This window comes from Silene latifolia, chromosome 10 (assembly GCF_048544455.1).
Source record: "Silene latifolia isolate original U9 population chromosome 10, ASM4854445v1, whole genome shotgun sequence".
Taxonomy (NCBI): Eukaryota; Viridiplantae; Streptophyta; class Magnoliopsida; order Caryophyllales; family Caryophyllaceae; genus Silene; species Silene latifolia.
Window position 1 is genome coordinate 145,832,712 of NC_133535.1, and position 27,269 is coordinate 145,859,980.

General features: G+C 37.3%; 3 protein-coding genes across 4 annotated transcripts; 1 reads left to right on the forward strand and 2 right to left on the reverse strand.

Annotated features, from left to right (window-relative positions):
- Positions 1-854: 854 nt before the first annotated feature.
- On the reverse strand, positions 855-16,846 carry LOC141606192 (putative phosphoinositide phosphatase SAC9). Of its 2 annotated transcripts, none has more exons than XM_074425228.1 (14): positions 16,649-16,846; positions 16,495-16,543; positions 14,422-15,023; positions 13,528-13,660; positions 10,763-11,979; positions 10,060-10,167; positions 9,753-9,923; positions 8,507-8,749; positions 7,411-7,836; positions 5,240-6,073; positions 4,010-4,207; positions 1,978-2,433; positions 1,598-1,828; positions 855-1,312 (listed from the first exon to the last, which is right to left on the reverse strand). In XM_074425228.1, exons 2-14 carry the CDS (start codon positions 16,505-16,507, stop codon positions 1,031-1,033), a joined length of 4,914 nt encoding a protein of 1,637 aa, XP_074281329.1. In that variant the 5' UTR covers positions 16,508-16,543; positions 16,649-16,846; the 3' UTR covers positions 855-1,030. The 2 variants fall into 2 exon arrangements, with proteins under 2 accessions (XP_074281329.1, XP_074281330.1); XM_074425229.1 differs by having other exon boundaries at positions 16,628-16,727.
- Positions 16,847-18,257: 1,411 nt separating this feature from the next.
- Positions 18,258-25,549, forward strand: LOC141606195 (uncharacterized). Its single transcript, XM_074425232.1, has 13 exons — positions 18,258-18,690; positions 19,403-20,266; positions 20,868-20,968; positions 21,069-21,183; positions 21,412-21,489; positions 21,641-21,733; positions 21,925-22,008; positions 22,746-22,844; positions 24,331-24,393; positions 24,508-24,538; positions 24,779-24,825; positions 24,921-24,979; positions 25,079-25,549. The coding sequence occupies exons 1-13, from the start codon at positions 18,646-18,648 to the stop codon at positions 25,302-25,304; spliced, it is 1,905 nt and encodes a 634-aa protein (XP_074281333.1). The 5' UTR covers positions 18,258-18,645; the 3' UTR covers positions 25,305-25,549.
- On the reverse strand, positions 25,520-26,428 carry LOC141606196 (uncharacterized). Its single transcript, XM_074425234.1, has one exon. It carries the CDS (start codon positions 26,337-26,339, stop codon positions 25,800-25,802), a length of 540 nt encoding a protein of 179 aa, XP_074281335.1. The 5' UTR covers positions 26,340-26,428; the 3' UTR covers positions 25,520-25,799.
- Between the last annotated feature and the right edge of the window lie 841 nt (positions 26,429-27,269).

The window sequence follows — 27,269 nt, forward strand, 5'->3', positions numbered from 1 at the left end:
GGTAATATTAAGTGTGATTTCAATTCATTTTTAGTTATTTCGGACTGAATCATTTACTTTTCTACTGGTTTTAGGTTGGATTATTTTGAGTTAGGTCAATTATGGGCCGAGCAAAGCTCGGGCTTTGGACCATTTTCAAGCTCTGCAATTTCACATCTCGAGTCAACCTTATCGCGTATGGTTGGTCATGTATGGCAAACTAGTCGAGTTGGTCTCAATCACAAGGTTACCTCCGGGTGTTTTGCTACGTTTGAGACCAAACCCAGTTGTTCCGTGCGGTACCACCGTACCAAGGTAGCATGATTCCTGCTTATTTTCTTTTGCTTTTGTGGTTCAATTGTACAGTGTGTATTTGTAATCTATGACCAAGGCATTTTGTTCTTTTATGTTGATTATGTATAATGCAAGAATATACATGCATTAACTTGCAGGTATACTTTTATTAATGTATAGTATACCGTATGCACTGGAAAGAAAAAGTCGAGTAATATACTTGAAGATGAACATGATGAAAAATTAATTCCCATATGGCAACCAAACGAGGCCTAGATATATACTTGAAGATGAACATGATGAAAATGGTTCGATAACATCTTAACTGGTTGACCCATGTAAGTTAAAAGCAGTTATCTAAACAACCTGCTTTTCAGAATGCTTATGTAAAACCGTCTTCCATAAGTATTTGTAATATGGCTTAGAGGACGTTCTTAAACTCGCACTCAATTTTGTCAATCTGCATGGAATTGAACAGTCCATAATTTGCTGGAAAAAAATATCGCTAAAACGTTGCACCAATCTTCACAAACTACACAGTACATGGGCAACATAGCCCAAATATTATTTACAACCACAAATATAATCAACTTATTCTCATTTCATTAGTAAATGAATCAAAAATTATACATACATTAACAACAATACAACAAAGAATAGCAGCGAGAAGAAAATTGCTGTCGTAGACTTAAAAATAATCACATGCACGCAAATTTCTAAAGAAAGCAGCGTGGTTTCTTGTACAAATGAATCGTATTTAGATAGTAGAAAGGCTAGCCCATTTTCCGAGTTCATAAGGATCAGCATAGTAGTATAACTTGACTCTATTTGCCAAAGACAAACCTGTAGCCAACGGTGAACTTCTGAACTCGCCATCATCCTGCTCTGTTGGGTCGTCAGTGAATGCAGCGATATCTCCAACAAGTCTGAATGATATTCTACGAGTTTGGATCTTGCTTGGAAAATCAAAGTATAAAGGAGTTCCAGGTGCAGTCTCAGGTATTCGGTATTCAGCTACAGTTACCATGTTATGAGTTTCCTGTTTACATATTATCAATGCTACACGTCACTTGTTCTGAACTACACTGCTCAACCGTGTGAAATAGCATATTATTAGCTAGGATGCACGTGCAAAGCTTAGGTTTCTTAATAGGCCAACGGAAAAAAATTCCTCCATCTGTTAATTTTTTTTTTTTTCAAATACAGAGGAAAATCCAAAGACGCCACCTTACCAAAGGTTCTCAAGTTCATGAACAAATCTACGCATAGATGAAAGTGGCGGTAAGTACTGGCTTATATCAATACAAAGTCGGAGAAAAATTACCTGAAGGGCTGACACCTGTACATATAAAATGGCAGGAGTAATATGTCTCTCGTCTATGAGTAAACTTGAGGGATTCCAGACGTTAACATCAGACATTGGAGAATGAGTGACCCGGGGTTTGATTGCACTAAAATAATCAAGTCGAAAGCCAGACACCATAGGTGAAGCAGGTAACAGATACTGCTCTAACATAAGATCACTCTCGATTAATCTTTCAGTCTCTATTGGAACCTGAAACACAAAGGCACCACTAATTACTAAAATTGACTTATGTTCTACTAGCAAAGACTACTTTTTTATTGTAGTATTAAAAATGGACTATGCTCTTTGAACTTTTAAGATAGGCATTTGGACTTTCTTGCCAAACAAATCATACGGACCTTAAATCTATTCAGCTGCGGTGGTTTGTCCAGCCAGTTTTTTAATTGCAACTGTTCGGATTCATCCACTGTAGTAGGCGCTGTATCTGTTCGCAATGGAGTTCCAAATACAAGAATACGTTTGGCATGCAAATGAGGGTCCCTGTTGTCAATGCTCCCAAATGAGGCACGCCTACTTTGTTCAGCAAAAGGATTCTCATCAAGTGACAAGAGATGGAAATCTTTTCCGAAATTCACCGAAGCAGAGCCCGCACGTTGAAGGCGGAGTGTTATCCAAATAATGCGACATCGCACAGGATTCTTAAAGAAAAACTTTAAGTGTCGTGGAAACTTTTTAACATCTGAGTTTTCTGGTCCGTATAACTCTGGAGAAGATTCCAATAAAGATTGAGCTTCCCACTTCCCCACGCATGACCTTTCTTCCTTGCTAATTTTATTACTGGCCCATATTTGCACCTATGGTAAGAAAAGAAATGCAAAATAAATTTTAGTAAACATCATAATACCATATACACCCATAAGCAAAAATTTAGTGGGCAGTAATATATTTTAGAAGGCTGTAGCATGTAGCTAACATAGTTTTTCGACATTTATTGGCCGGAGACTATCCCATTGTCTCTCTTTGATTGGTGCCTGTGATTTCATAAGCATTTTACATAAGAGGCCAAAAAACATATATAACAAGACAACGAAAAATAAAAGCTAAAAACTAACTGAGAGTTCTTATTGATAATTAAGCAACGATGGAACCATGTACTCCTATAACAGATTAATTCACTTCCAATACAAAATATATGTCAGCTTTCCTTCACTCACTAAGAAGTATATGGCTTCGAAACTCTATCATTTACAGTCAACCACGCTTAGAGAAACTGAAGGAGTGTGCCCCCGTTAACATCTTTCACTGATTGCCTTATAGCATGTATGTCAGCCTCTCCGCCAATTTATATTCAATTCTGGATAATTTTTACTGGACACGTTACGGTTTCCTACGGAATGGTGGGGGCAGTGCATACACTAGCTATATTAACTATGATATGATGGTGAACCTTGTAAATAAAATGAGGGGTGTTAGGTTTGAACCATGCAAACCAATAGACCCACATAATGGACAAGATATCTTTTTTCCCTCAGAATCTCAGATGTGGGGGGAGTAGATCTGTCAAACCTTAAAAACTCCAGCACTGACACGAGTCATCACGACACACCAAATTATACTTCTCCCGATTCCTTAATGATTCTGATTGTCAATAAATTTGTTTGCCATAATCTTTCTCATCCCCTATTTACTAAAAGAATAGGTGAACTCATAATTTTTCCCTCCAAAATGCATATTCTTAAATTAGGGAGTTAATCACAATTAAATCCATTCATTAAATAAGGAATCTACCTATATGTTATAATTTATTTCACTAATTTATAATTTTTCATTAAAATATATATTTTCATCAAATTATTTAGTTTTCACTAAATTTTTTAACTATAATATTTTAATTAAATATTAATAAAATTTATACAAACTATAAATTGTTAAATATTTGACTGATGCTATTATTTGAGAAAGACTTGACCCATAGTACGTATCAAATAAAACTGTAAATAACTAATTTTGTTTTTGCAAAAAAAAAAAAATTGAGAGAATTTATAAATTGAAATCATTCGTTTAAGGTTTCAAAATATTTTCTTTAGATTTTAACTTTCAACTCATAACTAAATTCTCTTAATCAATTTTCGTTTTAACTTTTTTTTTCCTCAAAACATAATGACGAGAAATACGAACAATTATTGAGACACTAATTACATAGGTAATTTATTTAAAAAAAAAAAAAAAAAAAACTCTATACCGTGCATTTATTGCACGGGGTCTAAACTAGTATTAAATTACTCTAATTACGCAAACATGTATAAGAAGTAATTCTATGTTACTCTAACTAGACAAACATGAATAAGAAGTAATTTCAAATTGTCGATATGTAGCATCTAATCAACAATGACAGCTCGTTCTAGTGCAAGTAAAAAAGAGTACGCTTACTGTAGGAGTATCTGCTTCTGTGTAACCACAAGAGCTAACAACCAGGGTCACCCCACTAACATCTGAAATGTTAGTGAGAGTCACCACAAATTCAACACTATTGCAGTTTGAAGGAGCTCTCCAGTAGGAATGCTGAGGTCCTGAATCCAGAGGCGCCAACAAAGACAAGGGAGGTGCTGCTCCTGGAGCTGTTTCCACCTTTCATAACACAACAAAGAAACAAAGTAAGATATTTACATCAGTACTATGTCTCTTGCAAATCAACTAAAAACTGGCAAGTGACAATGCATGCAAAAAAAAAAAACGGAAACCTACACAAATAAAATGCAACTTTTGTTTTTTTAGCAAGGAAATTAGAAATATGGAGAAATAGACTGGTTATACTTTGTTTAACACGTCGACAGAGCTAAGAATAGATTTCTTGGGTCTTTAATATTAAGTGAGTGTACCGTACCTCACACTACTTTGCAAAAATTAGCCATCAGGAGTGAGTGTTTTGTTAATTTAATGTTGAGGACAAGATGTGGAATTTCCCATTCCTAATGGAACCAAGGAGCCCCTATTCTCTCCTTTTGGACTATAACAGAATAAAGTATACTGGCTTGAAAAACTGGCCCTTTTTTTGAAATTATGAAGTAGCAATCATTTGATGCAATTATCGACAAAATTTTCATTATTAGTAAAGGGGAAGACTGTGTACATCCGACCCCCCTTTACCTCTTTATTTGCGGGAACCATGAGGCACTAGGGTAATGTTGTTGACAGGTTTTAGAATCAAATTTACGATGATAAAGGAAACAATGACCCATTGATTGACATATTTCACATAAGCTGAATAAATGAATTCAGTGTAAAGCTGCAAACATGGAGACTGAAACATCGACCCCCTCTGTCATCCTACATATATGAGTATCTTATTAATGTTATAAGCAGCGAGAGGTATAAAAATTTCAGCAACTCTTTTTAGCAGAATAAACAATCAGGAGTGCAAAACATCTACTCCAATCCAAATCGCCTCTCAAGTTGTCACGTTCAATGTTGTCAACTAAAAGTACCCAACACTTTACTCTCAAAACCTCTTGGAAATAGCATCTAGAATTTTAGATTGATTTGAAATTGCAATCAAAGCAACAGAAAAGAAGGGTTGAAAAATTACATATTCAGACATTACATATAATATTGTTTCTAAAAAAAAGTTTGAGCTGGGAAGAAATTAAAATAAGAACTAACCGAATATAAAAGGCTCGCAAATGGGAATTCAGCAAGTGACTCTTCCCCATTGATTAAATTTCCCATGAAATCGCCTGAATCCAGACTTCCCGAAGGTTTACAACTGTCAGCAGCAGCATCATTCAAGGAAAATCCAAGGACACGATCTAATGCGGTAAAAGTAGCAGTATCAACACGGCTGCTTCTTCTAGAACTCAGTAAGACCCGGACATAATCAAGCACAAGTGCATTGAGCACAACATCACTACAGCATTGTTTACACATGATCCCTTCGGACACGATGGAGCTATTATTAGTATAAACATCACCTTTACTGCCGTGGCTAGAACCCCCACGTCCTGAAGCACCATTAGAACTCAAAGATCCCCTTGTACTATAACTTGCAAGCAAAAGAGCTCCTTTTCCGGCACAACAAATTTTACAAACTTTCCGCCCACAATGAGAACACAAAAAGTAAGCTTTTGTAGATTCCGCTGATGACTTCGAAGATGCCACAGGTACGGGGTTGTCCACACGTACCTCACATATGTCACCGCTGCAAGTCTCCCAGAAATCCAAAACATTCCAGAAATCAATAGGATCATCAACTCTTTTGTCGAGACCAAAAGATGCCGTGATTTTATCTTCAAGAGCTGCGTGTCCAACCATTGCTAGACTATTCGCTACTCTGCACAATTTCAACATGTATAGATCATCAAGCATAAGATTAGGGTTTATAGAAGCTGGGTCTGTCCCAACTGCCAACAGTGCCCTATCTCGTTCTGCAGCAGAAAGATTGAGCCGGAGCCGTTCAATTTCAAGCTTCATGGCTTCCATGAAATTTATCTTCTCTACCTGCAGTGAATCAATAAATGAAGAAGGCTAAGATTCAGCTTCTTTTTTTCCTTTTGTTAAGTAGACGAGGCTAAATAATTTTTTCCTTTAAGAGACACGAAGGAAACAACAGTACATGGTTTGGGTTTGTTTCACTTTAGGGAGAACTTCGAGTACGTGAGGCTAATGGATTCAAATAAAAAGCACTTTATCGATTCAATACTCAACGAACTGCCGAACTCTGTTCCTAAGGACAATTCGAGTCAAGGATAGGCCTAACGAACCCTGAATCACACAACCGCGGGAAACAATATAGTTCTTAAATCCACTAATAGAGTTCCTACTTTTGTGGGCACAAGTAGTCAGAAACCAAGTACACATGTGGAGAAAATGAAAGATGTGGGGTCATACATCACATCGTCCATAAATAACAAAACAAAAGAGAAAAGGTTTCATGTAGGAGCTTCAAATGTGGACATTCTAAAATGGGAAGTAAGAACATTATTAGTAAATGGAAAGAATAGTATAGTTCTATGGTTCGAATAAGACTTGTAACAAAAACAAGAGATTTAGCTATGCTTTAACTGCTAGTCATCTGCACAGGAGAAACTGATGTTTTGAACATTGATAACTTGATGTTCTGCAAAAACATGACCAAAGAGAAAGAGTGGTAGCAGTTGAAGTACAATGAACGGATTTAACCGTGACAGCGCATAAACTAAGACACCAAAAACATGATACTAGCCAAGGTCAGATCATCCAGATAATGTCACACTAGTGACTGGACTGATCTTAAATAATTGTGAGGTGGAAAAGAAGATTTTTGCCACAGCGTCACGCGACAGATACACTTAAATAATAAGTTATCGGAGATTATTAAACGGGTGATTATGAGAGAGATTTTAATTAAATTTGGACTCAAAATATTGGGAATATTGCCAGTCCGTTGAACGGAACTCAAAGTTATTGGTGCAAACAAAAACGATTATGAACAACGCTAATTGCTATTCAAAAAAAAAAATTCAGCACTATGCATACACATTGTTACAGACTCGCTTCACTGTATTGCCCATGAAAGTTAAGAAGCGAAATCCAGTGTTCAGAATTCAGCAAACATTCATCGGTAATGAACTCGTACCAGCCTTAAACTAATCAAATTTTACATTTCCTTGATGTCCAGTAATTGATTTTCTAAAAATAACAAAACACGTGATTGATTGAGAATGGAAAACATAGCAGGACATAAGAGTATGTTCATAAGCCTTGAAAAACTGCTACCATATATAATAACATATAAACATTTCATTTCTGCAACCCTAATAACAAGCTATCAACGCAATAATCTGATACATACATACCTTCTTGGAACCAGTCAGGAACTTTAAGCATTCAATATAATGATTGGCCCCATTGTGAGAGGGTTTCACATCGAGAGATGAAGAGGAATGACAACCATCGTTTTCATCATAGTGCTCACTCACTGGATTATCCAGGAAACTAGGTAAATCCTTGCTTTCATTATCCAGCTTCTCGACCGTCGATTGAGTGATGAGATCTGAGGGAGTCGTTTCTCCCGTCAGCAGGTCTAAACAATTGTTGGACGAAGAATCATGTGCAGACTGTGACATAGATTGCACATTTTCACAGGACACCAGGCTGAACTTGCCAGAGACTATAGTTTTTGTTTGTTTCTGGCATTTTTTTGCCTTCTCACGCAAACTTGCACCAAGTCCTTGATTAGCGAAAATACCTTTCCAAGGAAGTGGCACCCCAAGCACTTCAACCTACAGGCGAAAACCCGTAAAACAAAGAAGTATTACAAATGAAGTTCAAATAGATTAGTATAATATGAGAACAATGTTATTATGACTTTTTTTCAATGAAGGTGCAGCCACAATAGCAAATGAAGGTCATGAAGTCAGAAACAAATAGGAAATAATCTGAGTTTTGTACTTATGTTATGATTACAAGAGCCCCAAATTCAACTGGGAGCCAATTAAATATGGTCTCCATCAAACATTCAAACTTCATCTCATTATGCTAGATCGGTTGCAATCGATTATACAAACAAGTACTAATCTGTATGCTTCATATTGTATGCAAACAATCTAGATAAATCAGAGAGCTAAACGCCTAAAAAGGCACAAATATTCAAGCAGGAAACATACTCTCAAACAAAGAGTAGAAAAACCCTCTAATGCAAATCCTGTCAAATCTCCTTCTTAACGTGTTCATTCCATAATGAGGTCTACATATTTATTGTAGTTAAAAGATTATCAGTGCAAAAATACAACTTCAGATTTGAACTATTTCAGCATAAAAGATTAGCCTATTTCACCTCTTGGCTAATGACAAGAAATTAAGAAATTGATACTTTATAAACTCAACCTGCAATCACTTCACATATTTACAAAGTAAATGATAATCAAGAATTTCCTCAAATCTGTTGTTTACCTCACCAAGAGTTAACGGAGTTTTTCCAGAAACTGAAGGGTAGAATAACAGGGTCACAACGCGAGTCAGGAAGTCTACTTCTCCCTCCAATTCCTCAAAATCATACAGCAATGAGGGACTTGAAGCATGAGCACCATTAAGACGTGCACCAGCTCCTGTCACAGCCACATCTTCTGAACTAACTGATCCAGGTAAGGATATTAAAATCTTTGTTCCATTTGCACATTGAGGTATTGAAGCACCCTGAAATAGAGCTCAAACATAATGAGATTAACAGCTTGTCTAAACAGATCTAAAGAGTTTGTAAGTAATACTCCCTCGGTTTTGTTTTATATACCGTTTTAGGATGTTACACAAGAATAAAAAATATCATTGGAAATATTAAAATACAACAACAACAACAACAACATCAGAGCCTTAATCCCAAAATGATTTGGGGTCGGCTGTAAGTATAATAATTACCCCTTGGAAAATTGAATAAGAACTCTTTGTATCAAGTCTTATTTGAAACATAGACATTAGCATTGGTTTGAAAAATAGTGCATGGCAATTTACAATTGAAGAGAGAAGTTAAGGGGAAATGAAAAACGGCAAATGAAACGAAAAAAAAAAGGCATTTTGTTTCTGAAACGACTTATAAAATGAAACCGAGGGGGGGATGTGGGGGGCGTTAATTAAAGGGCACCAAAGGGATGTTGGCGTGTTGCCCACGTGGCCATGTACAAAAAGACACCAAAGGGGTGACAACCATATATGAAGGGTAGGCAATGTATGCATAAAAGGATGTTATAATAAACATTACTCCGCAAACAAAAGAAAAACTGATAGGATGAATTTCTCATGCTGTTGTTTACATAATACTAATGATTGCTCACAAGCATTGATCTTGCCAAACAACTAGCGTCCACAGTGTTCAATCAAGCAAATAAGCTGAGTAACCAATCAAATAAGTGAGTTTTTTCTTCCTCCACGACCCCTCTCTCCTCTGCCAAGGATGTTGGATTTCTGACAACTGACTATTAAATAAAAACAATTTAATGCCTACCTTATTTTCATTTTATGTACAGGAAACATAAACGTTGTACTCTTGTAAACAACAAAAAAACTGAAACAAAAGTTAATCAAAGAGACAGTCATAGGCTTAACAAGGGAGTGAATTTGGAATATGTTTCAAAGGACTTTATCAATGAGTGTCTACATATTGGTGTTCCTCCTTACTAGATATCCTGAATGAGATAAAACTAACCTCCACGACAAGTTTAAGTCCATCCAGGTCTCGACCTGTTCTCACATCGACCGTTGCAGGAAAAGTCATATCATCAGAGCCATGTGAGACAGTGAGAAGAAGCTGACAAACATGGCATGGCTGACTAAGGTGAATGAAAAGTTCAACTACATCAGCATCCTGAGGGCAAACCTGTAACATTAATTTTGATCAAAAATAAGTTTAATCGTACAACAACAATTAAGTCTAATGACATATTATCCAAAACAAGAAAGAAATTATTCAGGGAAGCCAAAATAATGTGGCCTTTACAAGTAAGAGAACATACCCAAACCAATTCTTTTTTCTTTAAACTTAGAAGATCAGAACCATCACCAGAATTTGGGAAAATGCTTGGAACAGGCTTAAGAAAGCAAGCTGGAAGCCGTGACAATACCTGAGATAAACAGGTTTCTGAATAAAAAACAAATTAAAACAATAAGGCAACATTCAATATTTTTTGTATAGCCTTAGCCCTTAACATCATTCAAAACATGAAAGCATATCCATAATTAGAAGTTCGAATAGCAATAGGACTATCTCCTTTAAAATGAATATGAGTGAATATAGAACACTAATCCGAGATACCATAATTTTGTCACACTCATGCCTCTTACGAAGCTGGAGCTCCTGCCTGCTGCACTTCAGGGTTTTAGCTAGACCGTTCACAGATTCCAACGGTCTGGCCCGCATTCAAACTTCAAAGATGCCAATTTAATACAAGTGGCAATAACTTTTGGGGAGTGCAAGGACAGAAATAATAAAACTGCTTGAAAGACGAACATAAGGGGTAAACTGGAAAAGTTTAAGTAAAACTTAGTGCTAACTGAAAAACGTATTAGTATAATAGCATACATCAAGCAGCACATCTAGGGAAAAAAAAAACACAAATAGATTCACCAATATAATAACCAGAAGAATTAAATAAATCAAATACTAGCATTTTACATAGAATAAAAAAAAAATAGTAGAAACTCCAAAAGACTGCTTACATTCAACGGAAAAAGGCTAACTGAGGGAAAAGCCTTAAAGAGTCTCATCCCAAGAAACATCTCCAGCTGCTTTTGGCGAGAACTATCAACAACAGCATTTTTGTATCTTCTCAGAAGACTTATCTTCACATTTTGTGCTGCAGCTAATTGTTTAAACTTGCTACCTTCATCGTTAAATATATTGAGTATTTGACTGTGCATAGCTTCAGAACCAGTGTAAAGTGTTGCATGTATATCCCCAGCAGTTAAAAACATATCTGAAAGTATAGCCACAGGTGATAAAATTGTCGACCTCTTAAACTCCTCAAAGGCCATATCAAATCTCTTCCATGGTTTATCTGGGCATGGGTGCTTCCATGTAGTTGTCCTGGTGTTATGATCAATAAAGTATGTCTTTCCCGTTACGGAATCTGATCGTTTTTCCCAGCCTGGTGGGAGTGGGGCTGTATATCCACTGTAATTATCCACTGATCGATTATCATACGCCATATCACTGTCAAGAGATATACCCAGCCTTCTACATTGCTCTACAAATACTTGTAGAGCTCCAAAATAACTAGCAGCATTTGTTCTATCCAAAGAATCAGCACAATTAAAGCGCAGAACTCCATTTTGCCGTGATCTTAAGCAAAATGCACCCTCAAACTCATCAGTGCAGATGACTTCCCCTCTACAATTGCCTATGCACTCGCGTGAAAATAGGTAATCCCCTTCGGTAATCCCAATGGTTGTCGTTGGACCTTTGAGGAGTAGCCAAAGGCCTTCGATTGTTTGCTGCTCACCCTTCAACTTAACGCTTGCATGCCAGTCATAATTGATTAAAACAAGTCTAGCAGAAGGCACCTTCCTAGATGATTTAATAAAATGTAAAGACTCCTCAAAATGCTGAACCAAGATAGACTCAGATTTACCTTCACCATTCCTTAGCAAGTTCATGCACACAATTGGGACCAAAGGGTTCTTCTTCTGGGTCTCACCGTCAGTCAAAACAAAATCTCGGGCATCATATCGCTTGCTCAACCTTTGGTAGTATTCTGCACTTCCTCTGTATGGATCATGTTCAGCGACATATATCTCTGCCTCGGCTGCAGTCATCTTTAGTTCGGCACCCCACCAGATGGGGATAGAGCCCCTCCGCCAAATGTATGTACTGAATGGAACACTCTGGCCAGTTCTTTTAGGGACCCAAACAAGTTGTTCACATTCAACTTCATTTCCTGTCAAATTTAGTATGACACAGTATAACCTTTTAAGGACAGCATACAGATTAAAAATGCAGAGATTAGTTTGAACAAACGAAGAGTATTTCATGAGCTTTACACTGAGTAAATCAAATTGAATAAGCAGAATACATCAAGTAAAACAACATTACCCTGATGGCTCAACGCCTCAAAGGCCTATGGAGAAGAGGTGGGGTGGGGTCATATATAAACTCTATACATCCTAAACCCTTCTATCATCGCCTCACCCATGATCAAACTGATGTCAAAATTGCATTGACCCGCTCGGGCCGCTCCTACTTCAGAATAGAAGCATATACATTTCAGGGGCCATTTTGGAATCCGGCAAGGCATCAAGCAAATGTTAAAGTTTTCTGAAATCCTCCCCACCATGGTTTTATAGAATATTTCACTAAACATGACAGCTTGATAGGGAAAAGAAATATGATAGGCTCCAGCCGTTCTTTGTTGTATAAACTTAGTTGAAGATCACCAACATGTTACTACGACACACTTCATGCCCGCACCCGACATTTATAGCCGGCTGTAATAAAAATTGCACCAAAGAACTTGCAAAATATCAACGCAGAGATAAATTTTCTTGGCATGGACACAAATTAGAATAATTCAAACTCTTTTTTTTCTTATGAGGTATAATTTTAATGAAGGGACACCAAGTGGGTAACACCTATGTACAAAAGATATCATAGAGTTGGCGCCACCCTACAAAAAGACATGATTGAAATGATGGCCATGTACAAAAAGAGTAAAAGGCACACTAAACGTGACGCTGATTTACAAAATGTGACGTGGATAATTATACTCTAAATCTAACAAATTGAAACTCGTAAAATAGGAATTTATAATCTTATACTCCCTCCATCCCACTTTTATTGTCCTACTTTCCTTTTAAGAAAGGATTTAAGAAATAGGGTAAAATTACTACTCTATCCCTTTAATTAAGAACAAAATGGACAATATCATTTTGATAGGATGAGTGAGAGTTCAAAAATTAGCGGTAATAGTGGTAGTATACTAATTTATCATACTAAATCTAGAAAGGGGACAATAAAAGTGGGATAAATTTTGGAGAAAAGGGACAATAAAAATGGGATGGAGGGAGTATCATGTAGTCCTTCAGCAAAGAGATTATAATTCAATGCATTTTGAGAACAACAGTAGCCCACACTTTGCTTATTATTCTGAGGGCTGTGTTGTTTTTGCATTTGGAGTATAAGTGTATAACGGAACGGTTCGATGGGTCATTACTCATTAGCAGTCCACGCTTTATTTTCAACTTTCTCTCTCCCTCCCCCCTCCCTCCCTCCCTCCCACACTAATATAGCAAATGATGGGTCGGTCCATCTGGACTCAAAAACCTAGGACCAAAAAACAATTTCACTTGATCAATTAAAATTCTCTTGAATTCTTCTTTAATCGATTAAACTTCTCTCCTTCCACGTGAAAACTATACATCATGAAAGCAGCAGGCTGCCACAATGCTTCAAGTTTCAAATTTTAAAGGTGTACCCACTTTTATTTTACCTGCGCCAAAACACGAATTCAATCCCCTTGCCAGATATCTAGTACCAGGATGCAGTCTGCTTCGGCGAGCAATGAGAGCAAGAATACCTTCTTGCTGACCTGAGCTCCCAAAGGTCCGACATTCTGCAAACCCCTATGGCCAACAGAATGTTAGTGAACAATTGAAGAACAGGTCTAAAGACCATGCTAATTGCTGTTGTTATAAGAACAGGAGATAGAACAGATACAAGAACAAAAGATTTTCAGCCAGGCATGATATAACAGAAGATGAGTGTCCAATCACAATAGGCTGAGGGCCTGAGGCTAGAAATTCACCATAACAATATTTACAGTAAAAGGAAAAGAGATCAGAGACCAAGATCACCGAAAGAACATACACACACTAAAAAAAGGGATGGAAGACATATCAGCAATTAGTAATACCCATCCTTCTAAGCAACATCCTCCCCTTCCTCCGCTCTCCTCGCAGTAATAAAAACAATTCCAATAGGAATAGGAAGACAGTGGAAACTTAACCACATCAAAAGGCAAAGCTGCTGTGTAGCATAAGCGTATTGGCTTAACATGGAATACACGTTAGTTTGAGAATCTGATCTTATTCAGTAGCATAATCACAACTCATAAAACATAATGTTGGTTCGATCCTCTCTAAGAGTTGCATAAGCAAATCCGTAAGCATAAGCATATACGACAAGGGTCAATTAACAGAAAATTGAAGATTCGGGAAAAAAAGAAGTTATGTTAGAAGTGCGGGATACCATACTCTCAAAATGACATCAAGAAACCTTGAAAGAGACTACATGAGAGAGAACCTTTTTTAAATAAAAATTTCACTGCCTAGTGAGGGAATGTCAATTTGATGGGATTCGAAATAAATATACAAGTTATACAAACCTGTAACAGATTGACACAGTGTTGAGGAAGCCCAATGATCTTGAAGGGAGACGCCAACCATCCATTCCAAATGAATTCATCATCAGGCTGATCCAAGGGCCTTCGACTTGGAAAAGGCCTACTTATGTCCCTTGTCTCACAGAAGTAATGCTTCCCATCAATTTCGAGGATCTCTGGTAGTTCTAGTATACTCTTACCTTCTCCTTTCCCAAGAGCTTGAGGATTATGCAGTGGAATTTTAATCCACCTACTCTCCACTACAGTATAAATGCAACCACCACCAGGCAAAATTGGAACGGTGGCAGCCACTTTTGTAGCAACAAGGAGTAAGCCCAAATTTCCTAGGGCTGCATAACCTAAGATCGCCCTGGCGTATATTGTACTCTTGCATGGCCAATTTGACCCGTTTGTGATAAAATCTACAGCTTCACGTTCAGACTTAAATACATCAACCCCACACTTTCCAAAATACTGCAGGGCTCCAGTCGTAGGATCAACATAAATTACTTGTGTGTCAATTCTGGAGTACAGGCTAACAATAATATATACTTCACCCGAATCCAAGGTAATAACAACAGCAGATGTATCCCGCGAACTACCACCTACATGAATGAGAAAACCATGGAAAAAATGAACAGCCATAGACCACATGTATTAGATAACAGCAAGGCATGCTAAATAAATCCAGCTTCTAAAAAAAATCATATTATGTAGCTAAAATGAACAATAAATAAAACAAAAACTTCACCAGTGAGAAGGGACGCGTTTAGTGTCCCCACTAGCTATTAATCAATTGAAAATGAAAGTTATAACTTCTCTAAAAGAGTCAATATAATGAGTACCTCACTGCACAGGTATCACTAAACGAATGAAAGAGCAGAGGGTTTCAAGCTCTTGAACAAGAGTAAAAGCCTCCCCTTCCCCTTGATTTTATAGTTTAGACTACTTATATAAGAAACATGAAAAAGGCTCCAATTGAAGAACACTTGGAACTTTAGTCACAAAATATGTCGAGCCTAGCACTAACTTCGGATAATTTTATGATCCTACCACATTGGGGTCATTGTCATCATCCAACCCAAAAAAAAAATGTTTAAGCTATAACATTTCAAGAAGGCATAAACCATAACCTGACCACTGAAACCATAAAGATGGAAACAGCATCTCAAAGAGGAGTAACTCCAAACATGATACTACTTTACAATTTCCTTCCCAATTTATTATTCCCATCGGGCTTTTTTTATTATCAGTTTCTGAAAATATACTCTATTAAGAGAAACAATGTGAGAAATGTCTACTTTGATCTATTATAATAAACAATTTCCATATTACTATTGTAAGAAGTGTTTAATAATGTATACTTTGAGAAAATAATGGTCAAAATTAATATTGTTTGATCACTAAAGTCATGGGGCAATATAAGTGTGATGGTTGACGTATTAAATATTGGTTTTCGTCATGTAAATAGGTTGCGCCTCCCAAAGCATCCACTCTGTGTTGGTAATGCAGGGGTAAGGCTGCATACCTCCGACTCCCCTAGTCACTTACTGTGAAATTTGTGAGAGTCCTTGAGGCCTTGGGGTAATGCCATATTAGTTTTTGGGGCCTCATCATGGTTGCACCATGAATGCAACTCTCAACACGGGTCATGGTGGGTCATGGTAACCTTCAAAACTTTACGACTCTATTACAATGTAACATCACAACTAGATTTGATGTCGCAAACAAACAAAGTCTCCCATACCATACTTTTTATCAATGAAACATGGATCAAGTAACACTACTAAAGCTCCAATAAATCCATCAATAGAAATACTCCGTACATCCCGGTCATTTGTTTCACTTTGCTTTTGGCACAAAGACTAAGGAGAAAGGAGACATGTCTAATATAGAAAGGTGAACAAATGAATGAGACCCAAAAATGGAATAGGTAAACAAATGACCGGGACGGAGGGATTAAATTACAGGGCACAATTCACAATCACATACAATAAACTAGATATTACAACTTTGATCAAAAATCAAAAATCATAACAAAAAGAACAAAAATAATAAATTTAAGCAGGTACCCACCTTGTGATTCCATGAGGTATCACCATTCAAGCTCAAACTTCATTGAAATCTACAGAAATTAAGCATTTAATTAACTCAAAAAGTAACAATTTTGATAAGAACATAATTAATCTAAAGAAAGAACAATAATTACCCCGATGAGCATAGAAATAACCAGCAATTGATGGAAATTTAATTGGGGGGAAAACAGCATTTGCCCAGATCAGACCCTGAAAATGTATTAAGATTGAAAGAGTAATCTAATGATTTAATTGGGTTTTTTTTATGGTTAGTTGAAATGTCAAAGTAAATGGTGCGAAATTTGGCGAAATTGTGATTTGAACTTGTGTTGAGTTTACTGGGATCTTATTTTGCAGAGTCAAAAAATGAAGAGAAGGGCTGGTAAGGCCGTAAGGGCGTAGCTGAGTCGATCTCGACTCGAGTTCGGATGGTGTAAGCAGACATGGACAGTGGGCGGGGTTGGCGGGTCAGGTTGGGCTAGGGGAAAAGCCCTGAGTCCACACCACGGACTGATGGTGAGTGGGCTTAGGCGGGCCAAGCTGGGATGTGGTGGTCTTAGACCGACCCGGTTGTGCTGTTGGGCTAGTGGGCCATGCTCGCCTGGTGGGGGTGTGCAGTGTGGGCTGTGAAGGAGTGGGCCCAACCCAGCCCGAGTAGGTGGTACGAACCCCGGAGCGGTCAGTGTGCCGGGAGAGGACTAGAGGAGTGAGGCTGTTAACGGGCTGGGCTATTGTTGGTCGGGCCAACCCGTAGCGATGTCCACCTCTAATGTCAACTATCAAGAGAGTTCGGGATCGATTCACCTGGGCTCGAGACAAGGGCTGAATGTTGATCAAACCGATTATTCGGGTTTGGTGAGCCGGCCCACATCATGTACAACTCTAAATTGTGTTGCACGTCGGTAATGTTTTACTAACATCATCGACATTTTGACATAATATTTCCAGTTAAACACTTCCCTCGCTTTACTCTTTCTCTCTTTGTATCTTCTTAGGTATTTATAACAATCAAGAGCAGCAATCAAACAAAATTGAAAACACATCATCAAATCTATAACAAAAAACGAGTACTCAAGAACTTGGGACATAGAAAAGGCTCATAAATTATACACATTTATGAACGATTTTAAACTTTAAATTGGTAACTGAAAATCTAAAAGTGAGAAACTTTGAACAACCATAATCTTGCACTCCGGTGTCCGATTGGACATTCTTTTTTCAACCGCGTATCTCGACCAAATTCATGTTTTTTATAAGTTGGGTTGATACATGAATTTTTCACGTCCATGCATAGGTCAGAACATGACAATTTCACATCCTATAGGCAAAAACACAAATCTCGTCAAAATATGTGATTCGAAAAATACCGCTATAATTTAATATTTTGGATGTAAATTTTGGTTATCTAAACTCCTACACTTGATTAGTGATCACCAATATTTGTTCGTACATCATTATTTTAAATCATCATCATAAATAATCATATGTTTTATGTAAGTCGTATTCATATATGTAATGATTACACTCCGGATCGTGTAATTTGGTCCAAACCAAACCAGACCATACTTTACTGATCCGGTTCACAATCCACCTATTTACATTAGCTTGGTCTTTGGTCTAATCTGTACCAAACTGAATGAATTGCGAATTTGACCGTGGACGGAACTTATGTAATGAATACGGACAAGGAGTAATCCAAAGTCCAAACCTCACTCAACCCCGTATGTTACTTCAATCCGAATATGACCCAATCCGTATTAACTCGAATCCATCAAACATCGACTGTCTTGTCTTGTAGGACCACAAAAATGAGAGGTAACCAATAAACAGAACCACAGAAGATGAACCAAACACTACTGATAGGCCAAACGCTTTCAAGCAGCATCATTTCTGTCATTTGTGATGTTCAGCCATTGACAATACTTGCTTAAAACACTGTCTTTTTCTTACCAGTTTTCCAACAACTGTTAATAAAACAACTGCTACTGCAATTTTTCACTTGAATTTGAGATACCCATTTGCCCAAAATGTTCCAAATTGTTGAATTTTTTTGATGGGTACTGTAATTTCAGCATAATTATTAATAATCACAAGGTAAATTAAGAATTGAGTTGGTTTTATTTTGGAAGAATTTTTAAGGAAGAAGGCTAAAATGTTGCCTGTTTGCTCAGCTACTTCCTGTTCTTCTCATGCACAGGTAATATATTGTGTCCAAGATTTAATCTTTGGAGTTTTTATGTAATGTACCAGTAATTAGTGATTAATTCTATTCATGTCTTTTTGTTTTGTTTAATATGATGTTGAATTGAGCAATTCCGAGTCATTTGTTTACTTTTTATGTTCGTCGTGAGGGTTATTCCAATCAAAGGTAAACAAGTGATTGAGACGGAGGGAATACGATTAATGCATGCTTTTTTATCTTTATCTATTTATTATTAATGTCTTGAGAAGTGATTATGGTCCATGAATGGAAAATAATTGATTTGATAAATGATGCATTGCATTAACTCTTTAAGAGGAATTAGAGCTCAACAGATGAAACCCTATATGGATGATGTGATAAGGTTTTAATCTTTAGAGTTTTTATGTAATTATATCACTAATTGATGATTAATTCTGTTCATGGCATTTTATTTTACTTAATATGATGTTGAATTGAGCAATTCCCGGTCATTTGTTTACGTTTTATATTTTCATCGTGAGAGAGGTATTGTAATCAAAGGTAAACGAATGATTGAGACGGAGGGACAAGGAGTACTATTAATGCATGCTTTTTATGGTCCATGAATGGAAAATAATTGATTTGTTAAATGATGCATTGCATTAACTCTTTAAGAGGAATTAGAGCTCAATAGATGAAAGTCATGAAACCCTTTAGTGAATGTGATAACCCTATATGGATGATGCAGATCTTGTTAAATGATGGATTGCGGTACGTTTCTCGGTCCCAAAAGGCATTAGATGTTACTGTTAGATGTGTTTCAGGAGATACATTAGTACAAAGGTGGTCGAGTGGTATTTCTCCTGAGGCATGCCTTCAGAAAGAAGCTGCAAATTCTCTTTACACAGAATTTGTAGGAGGACGTAAACCATTGTCGAATGAATGGCATTTTAATTCAGGAAAGATAAGTGACTCGCTTCTTTTGGGCGGAGAGCATCTGAAATATGTGTCAGAAGACGAAACTGTAGGAGAGACAATTGCAGATAATGCTGATTTCGTTCTAGGATCTTTTAGTAAAGAGCCTGCCTCAGTGTTGAGTAACTTTGCAGAGAATGCTACCAATGTTCCGGAAGTATCAACTGTCGTTACTAAATTATCGCAAACTGCCAATAGTTTCGAGAATTTTACTTCTCAGGCTAATGGGTCAATAGGAGAGTCAATTAGTAAGGTGGAAAATGTCTTGAATAGTTCTCTGGATAAAGTGACGTCAGCTATTAACGGCATCATTAAGAATGGCAACGAAGCAATTGAAAAAGTGACCAGTAAAGTGTTCTCTTCTGCTGATCAAACGGGTGAAATTACTCGTAATGGTTTGAGTAAGCTTCCAGGTGAGCTAAAGGCCGCCACTAGTACAGCTGGTGGTGTTGCTCTCGGGTTACTCAGGAAAACTATTCTCGTGATTGAAGATTCTTTAGTTAAGGGGAGTAAATCAGTTTACTACTTATATGAAACTTCGAAAGGGTTTCTGCCACCAGAGTTCCAGAACACTCTTGATTCGTTCGAGGTGAAAACCAGTGAACTTTCGAAGCCTGTGTCAATGGTTTTCCTACAGGTAACTTTGACTCATACTTGCAACTCTTTTTGAGTATGATCGTACAATTACAATGTCATTGTGAGCTTATAGATACTACATGTTATTTCTACCTGTTGGCATTGTAGTCATTGGATGCATTCCTAGACACAATATTCATAATGTGTTATCTAGAAACCACCTCTCTTGTGAGCGCCTTTGAGACAGTTGGGTAATGTTACTGTTGTGTCTACCTATTGGACTTACTACCTTATGCCAAATTATTGTGCTTATTAATTTTCCTTATCTTCTGCCCATACAACAACAACATTACCCCAATGCCACAAGGCTCCCGCAAACAGCGAGGTAGGTGTGTGTGTGTGTCGGATGTACGCGGCCTTACCTCTGCCCATCTAGAAGGAAAAAAAAAATTTGATCGTATGTTGCACAACATACTGGCATCTTCTTTGGTCTTTCTTCATTTCTTTGATGCATGAAAATCATTACTGTTATTTGATCATTCTGCATCATGCATACCTCAGAACTTGAATTTGTTATGCACAAGCATTAACCTGTGTTTTAATTATTTATCAGGTAATCAGTTATCATCTTTTTGTGTTTAATTCATATATCTTATTTGCAGGCATATTCTGCCCTTGAAGGGCTGGAGAGAAGTTTAGGCTTAGATCCCTCGGATCCTGTTGTACCATTTGTTATTTTCCTTGGCACTGCATCCACATTATGGTATTGATGTCCTTTTGTATTCCTTGTCTCTTTCTATGTTAAGCAGCAGGTAATTACTTACTTTACAGATAAATTTATGCTGTTCATCAGATTTGTGCAGGACTATATATTGGGTGGTAACCTACAGTGGCTATGCTGGAGATCTTTCTCCTACATTAGCTCTTGACCTCTTAAAAGGGAAAGATAGTGCTGTTCTTATAGATGTCAGGACTGAGGCAAGTTACTGTAGAAATCTCTTGCCTTTTCTGTGAAATAGTTACCATCGTTGATGCTAACACTGGTTATACTATATAGAGTTCTGAAGTTATCTTGTTAAGATATTGCATGGGGTTTCGTTTTGTGAAATGATAGTTGCTTCGTTTCTCGAAGTGTATATTCATGCTTATATGTACATTTTTTTTATTCTCTTCTGAATGCGTCCAATATGGTTTTGACATTTAAAGGATATGAAGCAACGAGATGGAATACCTGATCTGAGAAGAGCAGCACGATTTCGATATGCAGATGTGTCCTTGCCCGAGGTTTGTATTGCTAACATCTTTGAGTATGCTATGTTTTTCTTTTGGTGGTCTTTTAATTGGTCTAAGCACAACAATTCATTATTGACATGAAAGCGTTGAACTCGAGGTAATTGGATTTTAAGATGAATGGCTTGAATCTATGTTTCCGCAGGTTGATGGCTCTTTGAGAAAGTTAATGAAAAGTAGCAGAGACCTTGATGATGCTTTGATAGCTTCAGTCGTCCGTAATCTCAAGAATGTTCAAGTATGCATAGTCTTACTTTCATACTTCATAACCAGAAGAAATTTTACAATACTATATGATACAGGGATTTTTAAATAGAGAAACATGACCCGACAATTGATGAATTAGACATCCACATCACGATATCTTCATGCTTTCCAAATTTTACTTCTTCTCTAGTTATCTCATGGTAAGTCTTGTGCTATCATTAGGGTCGGTCCAAGGTCATAGTTATGGATGTTGACGGAAGTCGAGCCAAAGGCATTGCAAGATCATTGAGAAAGCTTGGGGTTAAGGTCAGTTACCTCACATCTTTAGCAGATTTAAGTAACTTACCAGCATTCCTTTTGCTTCGCTAGAGAGATTGTGTGATAAACTCGGGGGTTAAGCTTGTGATAAACTATTCTTAGTAATAAGGAAATACATTGCTGTTCGACTTGGTGGTAGTTGATGGGATCATATCAGTATATCACTTCACTACGTATTTTTTTTTTTTGGGATATTCTCATTTGTACCCTTCAAACTTTTTCATTTTCTCACTTGCACCCCTCTATTTTAAAAAAAAAAAAAAAAAAAAAAGCCTTGACTAACAATAACACTTGGCAACAACGTCAGAAAACAGTAATTTTTTTCCTAAATCGAAGATCTGTAAAGACAGTGAATTCGAAGGAAAAAAAATCATCTTTTTCGAAACTTGTGCCCCGGAGTTCTAGTTAGTCAAAGTTTTTTCCGTGAAAAAGCTCTCTGACCGATCATTATTCCCCCTACGAATTCAAAAAACAATGATTTTGTTTTCAATCTGAAGATCTCCTAAAGACGTAAAATATGCAAAAAAAAAAAAAATTACCGTTTTCTGAAGTCGTAGCGAAGATTTACTGCTAGTCAAAGTTTTTTTCCAAAAAAAGAGGGGTACAAGTGAGAAAATGAAAAAACTGAGGGATACAAGTGAGTATCCTTTTTTTTCCCCTGCATTTCAGTTTGTTCTTTCCAGCTTCTCCTTTTTCACTAATGTTTTACTTCGTCTTCATCACAGAGACCGTATGTCCTCCAGGGTGGTTTCCAGTCTTGGGTTAAAGAAGGGCTTCGTGCCAAGGAGCTGAAGCCTGAGACAGTAATTTCTATTCTCAATGAGGTAGTTTTCTGAAGCGCTTGTGTACTTTCCGATTCTTCACTTGTTTTGAGAATGCACCTTTTGGGAAAGAACTATCCTTTGCTTTTACATCATTTGTGGTTTCAGTTACAAAGTTTTGTTAACTTACATGGCTTTTTGATGCAGCAAAATGTGTGACTAATTTAGAAAAAAATGACACAAACCACCACGAGTCCTATGGATCAGAAGTAATAATGCCACAAACCACCACGAGTCCTTCAAGGTTCACTTCACCTTCAACCTTGAGCAACTTCTCAAGGTCACTCATTATACAATTAAAACCAATGAGCATACTTAAATGTGAGCCGAGGTTCTTATCACGCGGTTTTCCAAAACGGAAAATGCATTGTGTTCCATTTAGTAGCACTATCAATTCCTTAACACAACCTCTTTGTAATCTAGAACATTACACTCAATCTCTCGTATGAAACCAATGTTCTCATTGCCTTGACAGTCAACCATAGTATAGCCACATAATCTTGCTCACATAGATCGCTAACCCCATAGCTTGCTCCTACAAGACAGCTGGCATAGGATCTACCGATCTCGTGCTCAGTACGTGGCTCTTATATAACTGTGGCAAACTGGGTATAAAATTTTTAACTATATTAGAAATTTGGCTGATTTTCCTCCGTAAAAATACAAATTTTATTTGTGAACATGTAACTCAAGTAAGTATATGATGAGCCGATAGTGAAACAAGTCAAAGCTGAATTTGTTTCTGAAGGTTCAAAAAAAATTCTTTGGAAGGCTATATTTTCAAAGCATTGTGAGTTCGTGACATCTTACTAGGTAGGTTTCGACCTATTGCATTCATCCATCATCCATGACTTAGAGAAGTGTGTCATGGTTTCAGATATCAGCCCCGCGACACCATTTCACAACTAAGTGATTAGGGTTTTGGAGGTTACCACGGCCGCATTTTGCACATATTAACGCGATATCTGCCGCATTTAACGAAATTAGGCCGTGATAGCAGATGCCTCGAGCCCTCGACTGTGACTAAAACTGAAGCTGAGATTTCATACAATGGAGAGTGCTCAGCTTCTAGTCTTATACTCCCTCCGTCCCAATCATTTGCTTACCTTTGATTAAAATACCCCTCTGCATGACAAATGAAGCAATGAGCTAATCTTGTAAACAACATATATTTTTTTAGTATATTCATCGTCAAAGTTTTGAAACTTTGACCTCAAAAAGCATAGTGGGGTAGAAAGGATTGGACGGGAGGGAGTACTAATCTACGGGAGAAGATTTTTGTAGGTTTAAACTAATTTACTTGACTCGCTTTTACCCCTTCGGAAGCGGCAGTGGTACTATGCTATCATTTTAGATTTTTTTTATTTCACACTTATTTTTCTGTTTAGAAGTTAAAATGTGAAGTTTCTGAATCTCCATTGCTTCTACCTTTTCTTAACATAAACTGTTTTTATTAAAAGTAACGATATGCAACTTTAATTTTTCTCAGGAAGCTGAGGCGATCTTGGAGGAGTTGAGTCCCAGTCCTGTGCAGCTCCTGGGATTTGGAGTGGTAAGATGTAGTGATGAGTTTGATGACATTGACAAAAATAAAGTTGATGAATTGTTTGCTAATCCGAAATGAATTGTATTCTCTTAAATAATTGCCATCTTTTTGTGTGTGTAGGGATCAATTGCAGCTGTGTTTGCATTATTAGGTATGTGCTCTCGTCATCTGAAGTAAAAGTGTATTTAGATACATGGAATTGATAATTTGATTTCGTCCCAGATTAAAACTCCATATTTAGCATTCGGAATATTTATCAAAGCTCTATGTTGTGGTACTGCTTAGGTTAACTTTCAGTTTTTATTTACTATACTAGTTCGACTGTTTACCTATGGCCGCCAACTGTTAATAGATTTCATTGCGTTCTACTGACCGATATCTATGGTTTCAGAGTGGGAGAAGTCTCTACAATTCATTGGTGTTATTGGTCTCATTCAGGTACATTACTCTATTCCGGATGTTTATATACAGTCTCAAATATATATATTCTCTAGTACTTTATGATTTGTGATTCGGGTTGCTCAACATATCAGACTATTTATCGCCGAGTAGCTTCATATGAAGGTTCTGAAGACTTTACAGAAGATGTGAGGTATGCCCTATAAACTTTCAACAACATTACCTCCGCTTGGGTCGAGTTGAATTGGATTTTGCTCAACAACTCATTCTTCTCGTGGTGTTTCTTTAAAAGGTTGTTGCTATCCCCCGTGACAATGGGAGCCCAGGCTCTAACCTGGGCAACTGGAAAAGCGGAAACCAACGGTAATGGGCTGCCAGTCTCACCTTCATCATCAGATGTCCAAAGTCGAGTGTTGCAGGCTGCTGCAAAACACGAATCTCAACCAGAGGGATCTCAAGATTCTGTCACAGAGTCGACCATTCAAGTGGCTGGAAATGCTGATCCATCAGAGGCTTGACATTCCGGGTTCCCGTTTTAACAACATATCTCTCTCTACTACACTATTTCAGGGTGATGATCCAAATTTGTAAACTTCCTACACTTTTGCTAACTTGTGAATATATTTTGTTTACATTTAAGTTTTACTTTTTTCTTGTTTTTGGTAAACCGTGTCATATACAAGTTTTCGCTGTATTTGTTGATATTGCATATTATAAACGTTTCACGCAAGAGTAATTTTGAAGCGAAAGTAATTTTTAGCCATAATGGCGTGTTTTCCCTCGACTGTGTCTGATTCGGAGCACTACCAAAATGGAAAAAATTAAAAGAATACATGTTTTCCCTCGACTGTGATATTGTAATCACGCACATGAATATGAAAAATGACTCGAATACCATATTTAGAAAACTCCGCTATAAACTCTAGAGGATCCAAACTCGAATGAATACATAGATTAATAATTTATACTCCGAAACAATTAAAAGAATCATTGCTAGATTTGTAGCTCCATTTTTAAACTTGAAAAGGCCAAGGCCAATTCTTCAAATCATCCTGTTTCCCACCATTTCCGCAACCACTCCCTTCAACAAAACCACGGTACCTAATCACAAATGCCAAAGTCATAACAATCCACTCCAAGCAAAACATGAGCACACACAACCCACCAGCCATCTTCAGTATCACGACCGCGTCTTCCTCCCTCACATACGACTTAAGCGCAGCCAAGAAATTGTCGGTCGTGGTAAAAATGAGAACAGAAACAGACCCCTGAAAGATTGCAGTAAGGACAGTGGCCACCATGTGGAATGCATACCATCTGTGGGATGATCCCCTGGAGGAGACACACCCTGATACGGCCCCGGCTATTGTGATGATGTGGAGGAGGATGAAGAGGAAGCCTACGGCCGAGGGAAATAGTCGAAGGGAGATTGTTAGGAAGATGCAACTAGAGGCTGCTCCTAACAGAATGTAGTTGCATAGTTGGAAGATTTTGTGGGTTTTTTGGTGGGATTGGGGGATTGTGTTGTTTTGGTTGTGGATTTGGATACCCATTTTGGTGAATTTATCTGGGTTTTTGTCAATTTCTTGTGTTTTTCAGTAATTTGTGATGAAATTAGTGATTTGTTGGGAGTTTGAATTGTGGAATGGAGGAGTTATTGGTTATATTTGTAGTAGAAGCAACGGTAATATTTGAGGGTTTGGGGATGGAGGGTTGGGCCAAATGTGACCGTTGTTTAGGGACACCTTTTGAACTCAAACGGCTATGGGAACTTGGCGCTCGATGTTTTCTATACTTGCGTTTAGGTTTAAGGATGAACTCCAATTAGTCAATTAGACCTTGTGAGCATATCGTTGTAAAGTTTGATCGGGTTATTTCGGGTGCATTACTTAAAAATATTTTGGATCGTATGCGAGTAGGATTATTTTGGATTGTATGTCGAGTAGGATTACTGAAAAATATTTTGTTTTAAACCTGAATTAGAGTCTTGGTTTTAGATTAGGTTTGAATTTTGATCATGTCAAACTTAATCTGAACTGATCAATTGCCAATTTGCCATTCTAATTGTTATTAGATCATTTCAAGTTCAGGTCAATTAGTATGTGTCATTAGCGGTACATACCTGTTGCGTTTATTTTTGATTAGCTGATCAAATGTATACATGTTATTATGTTAATTAATAGGGATAATTTGGAATGCTAAATCTTGAGTCTAATAAAGTCTGTGTCTAAACGAGGTCGCATCGGTTCTAGTTTGATTTTGGGCATATCGGATTGCAAACTTAGATACTCATATAACTAGAGTCTCGTGTCAAACTTATATTGTAGACTTTCAAGCTATGGGCTTTTGTTGACGACAAATTGAGTTAATGGCTCATCATTTTAACTAGGGTAAATTGATAACTTATACCTAATATAACACCATTTTTCAAAACTTATACCTAAGATAATTTTTTTTCAAAATTTATACCTAAAATCCTATTT

Excerpts from the sequence above, each read along its gene's own strand:
- LOC141606195 (XM_074425232.1), top strand. The coding sequence starts at position 18,646 with ATGTTGCCTGTTTGCTCAGCTACTTCCTGTTCTTCTCATGCACAG. Across the intron at positions 22,845-24,330 it reads TAATTTCTATTCTCAATGAG|GAAGCTGAGGCGATCTTGGA; the intron begins GTAGTTTTCTGA and ends AATTTTTCTCAG. Across the intron at positions 24,826-24,920 it reads GTGTTATTGGTCTCATTCAG|ACTATTTATCGCCGAGTAGC; the intron begins GTACATTACTCT and ends TCAACATATCAG.
- LOC141606196 (XM_074425234.1), bottom strand. The coding sequence starts at position 26,339 with ATGGGTATCCAAATCCACAACCAAAACAACACAATCCCCCAATCCCAC.
- LOC141606192 (XM_074425228.1), bottom strand. Across the intron at positions 9,924-10,059 it reads AGAAAAAAGAATTGGTTTGG|GTTTGCCCTCAGGATGCTGA; the intron begins GTATGTTCTCTT and ends TTAATGTTACAG. Across the intron at positions 8,750-9,752 it reads GACTTAAACTTGTCGTGGAG|GGTGCTTCAATACCTCAATG; the intron begins GTTAGTTTTATC and ends GCTCTATTTCAG.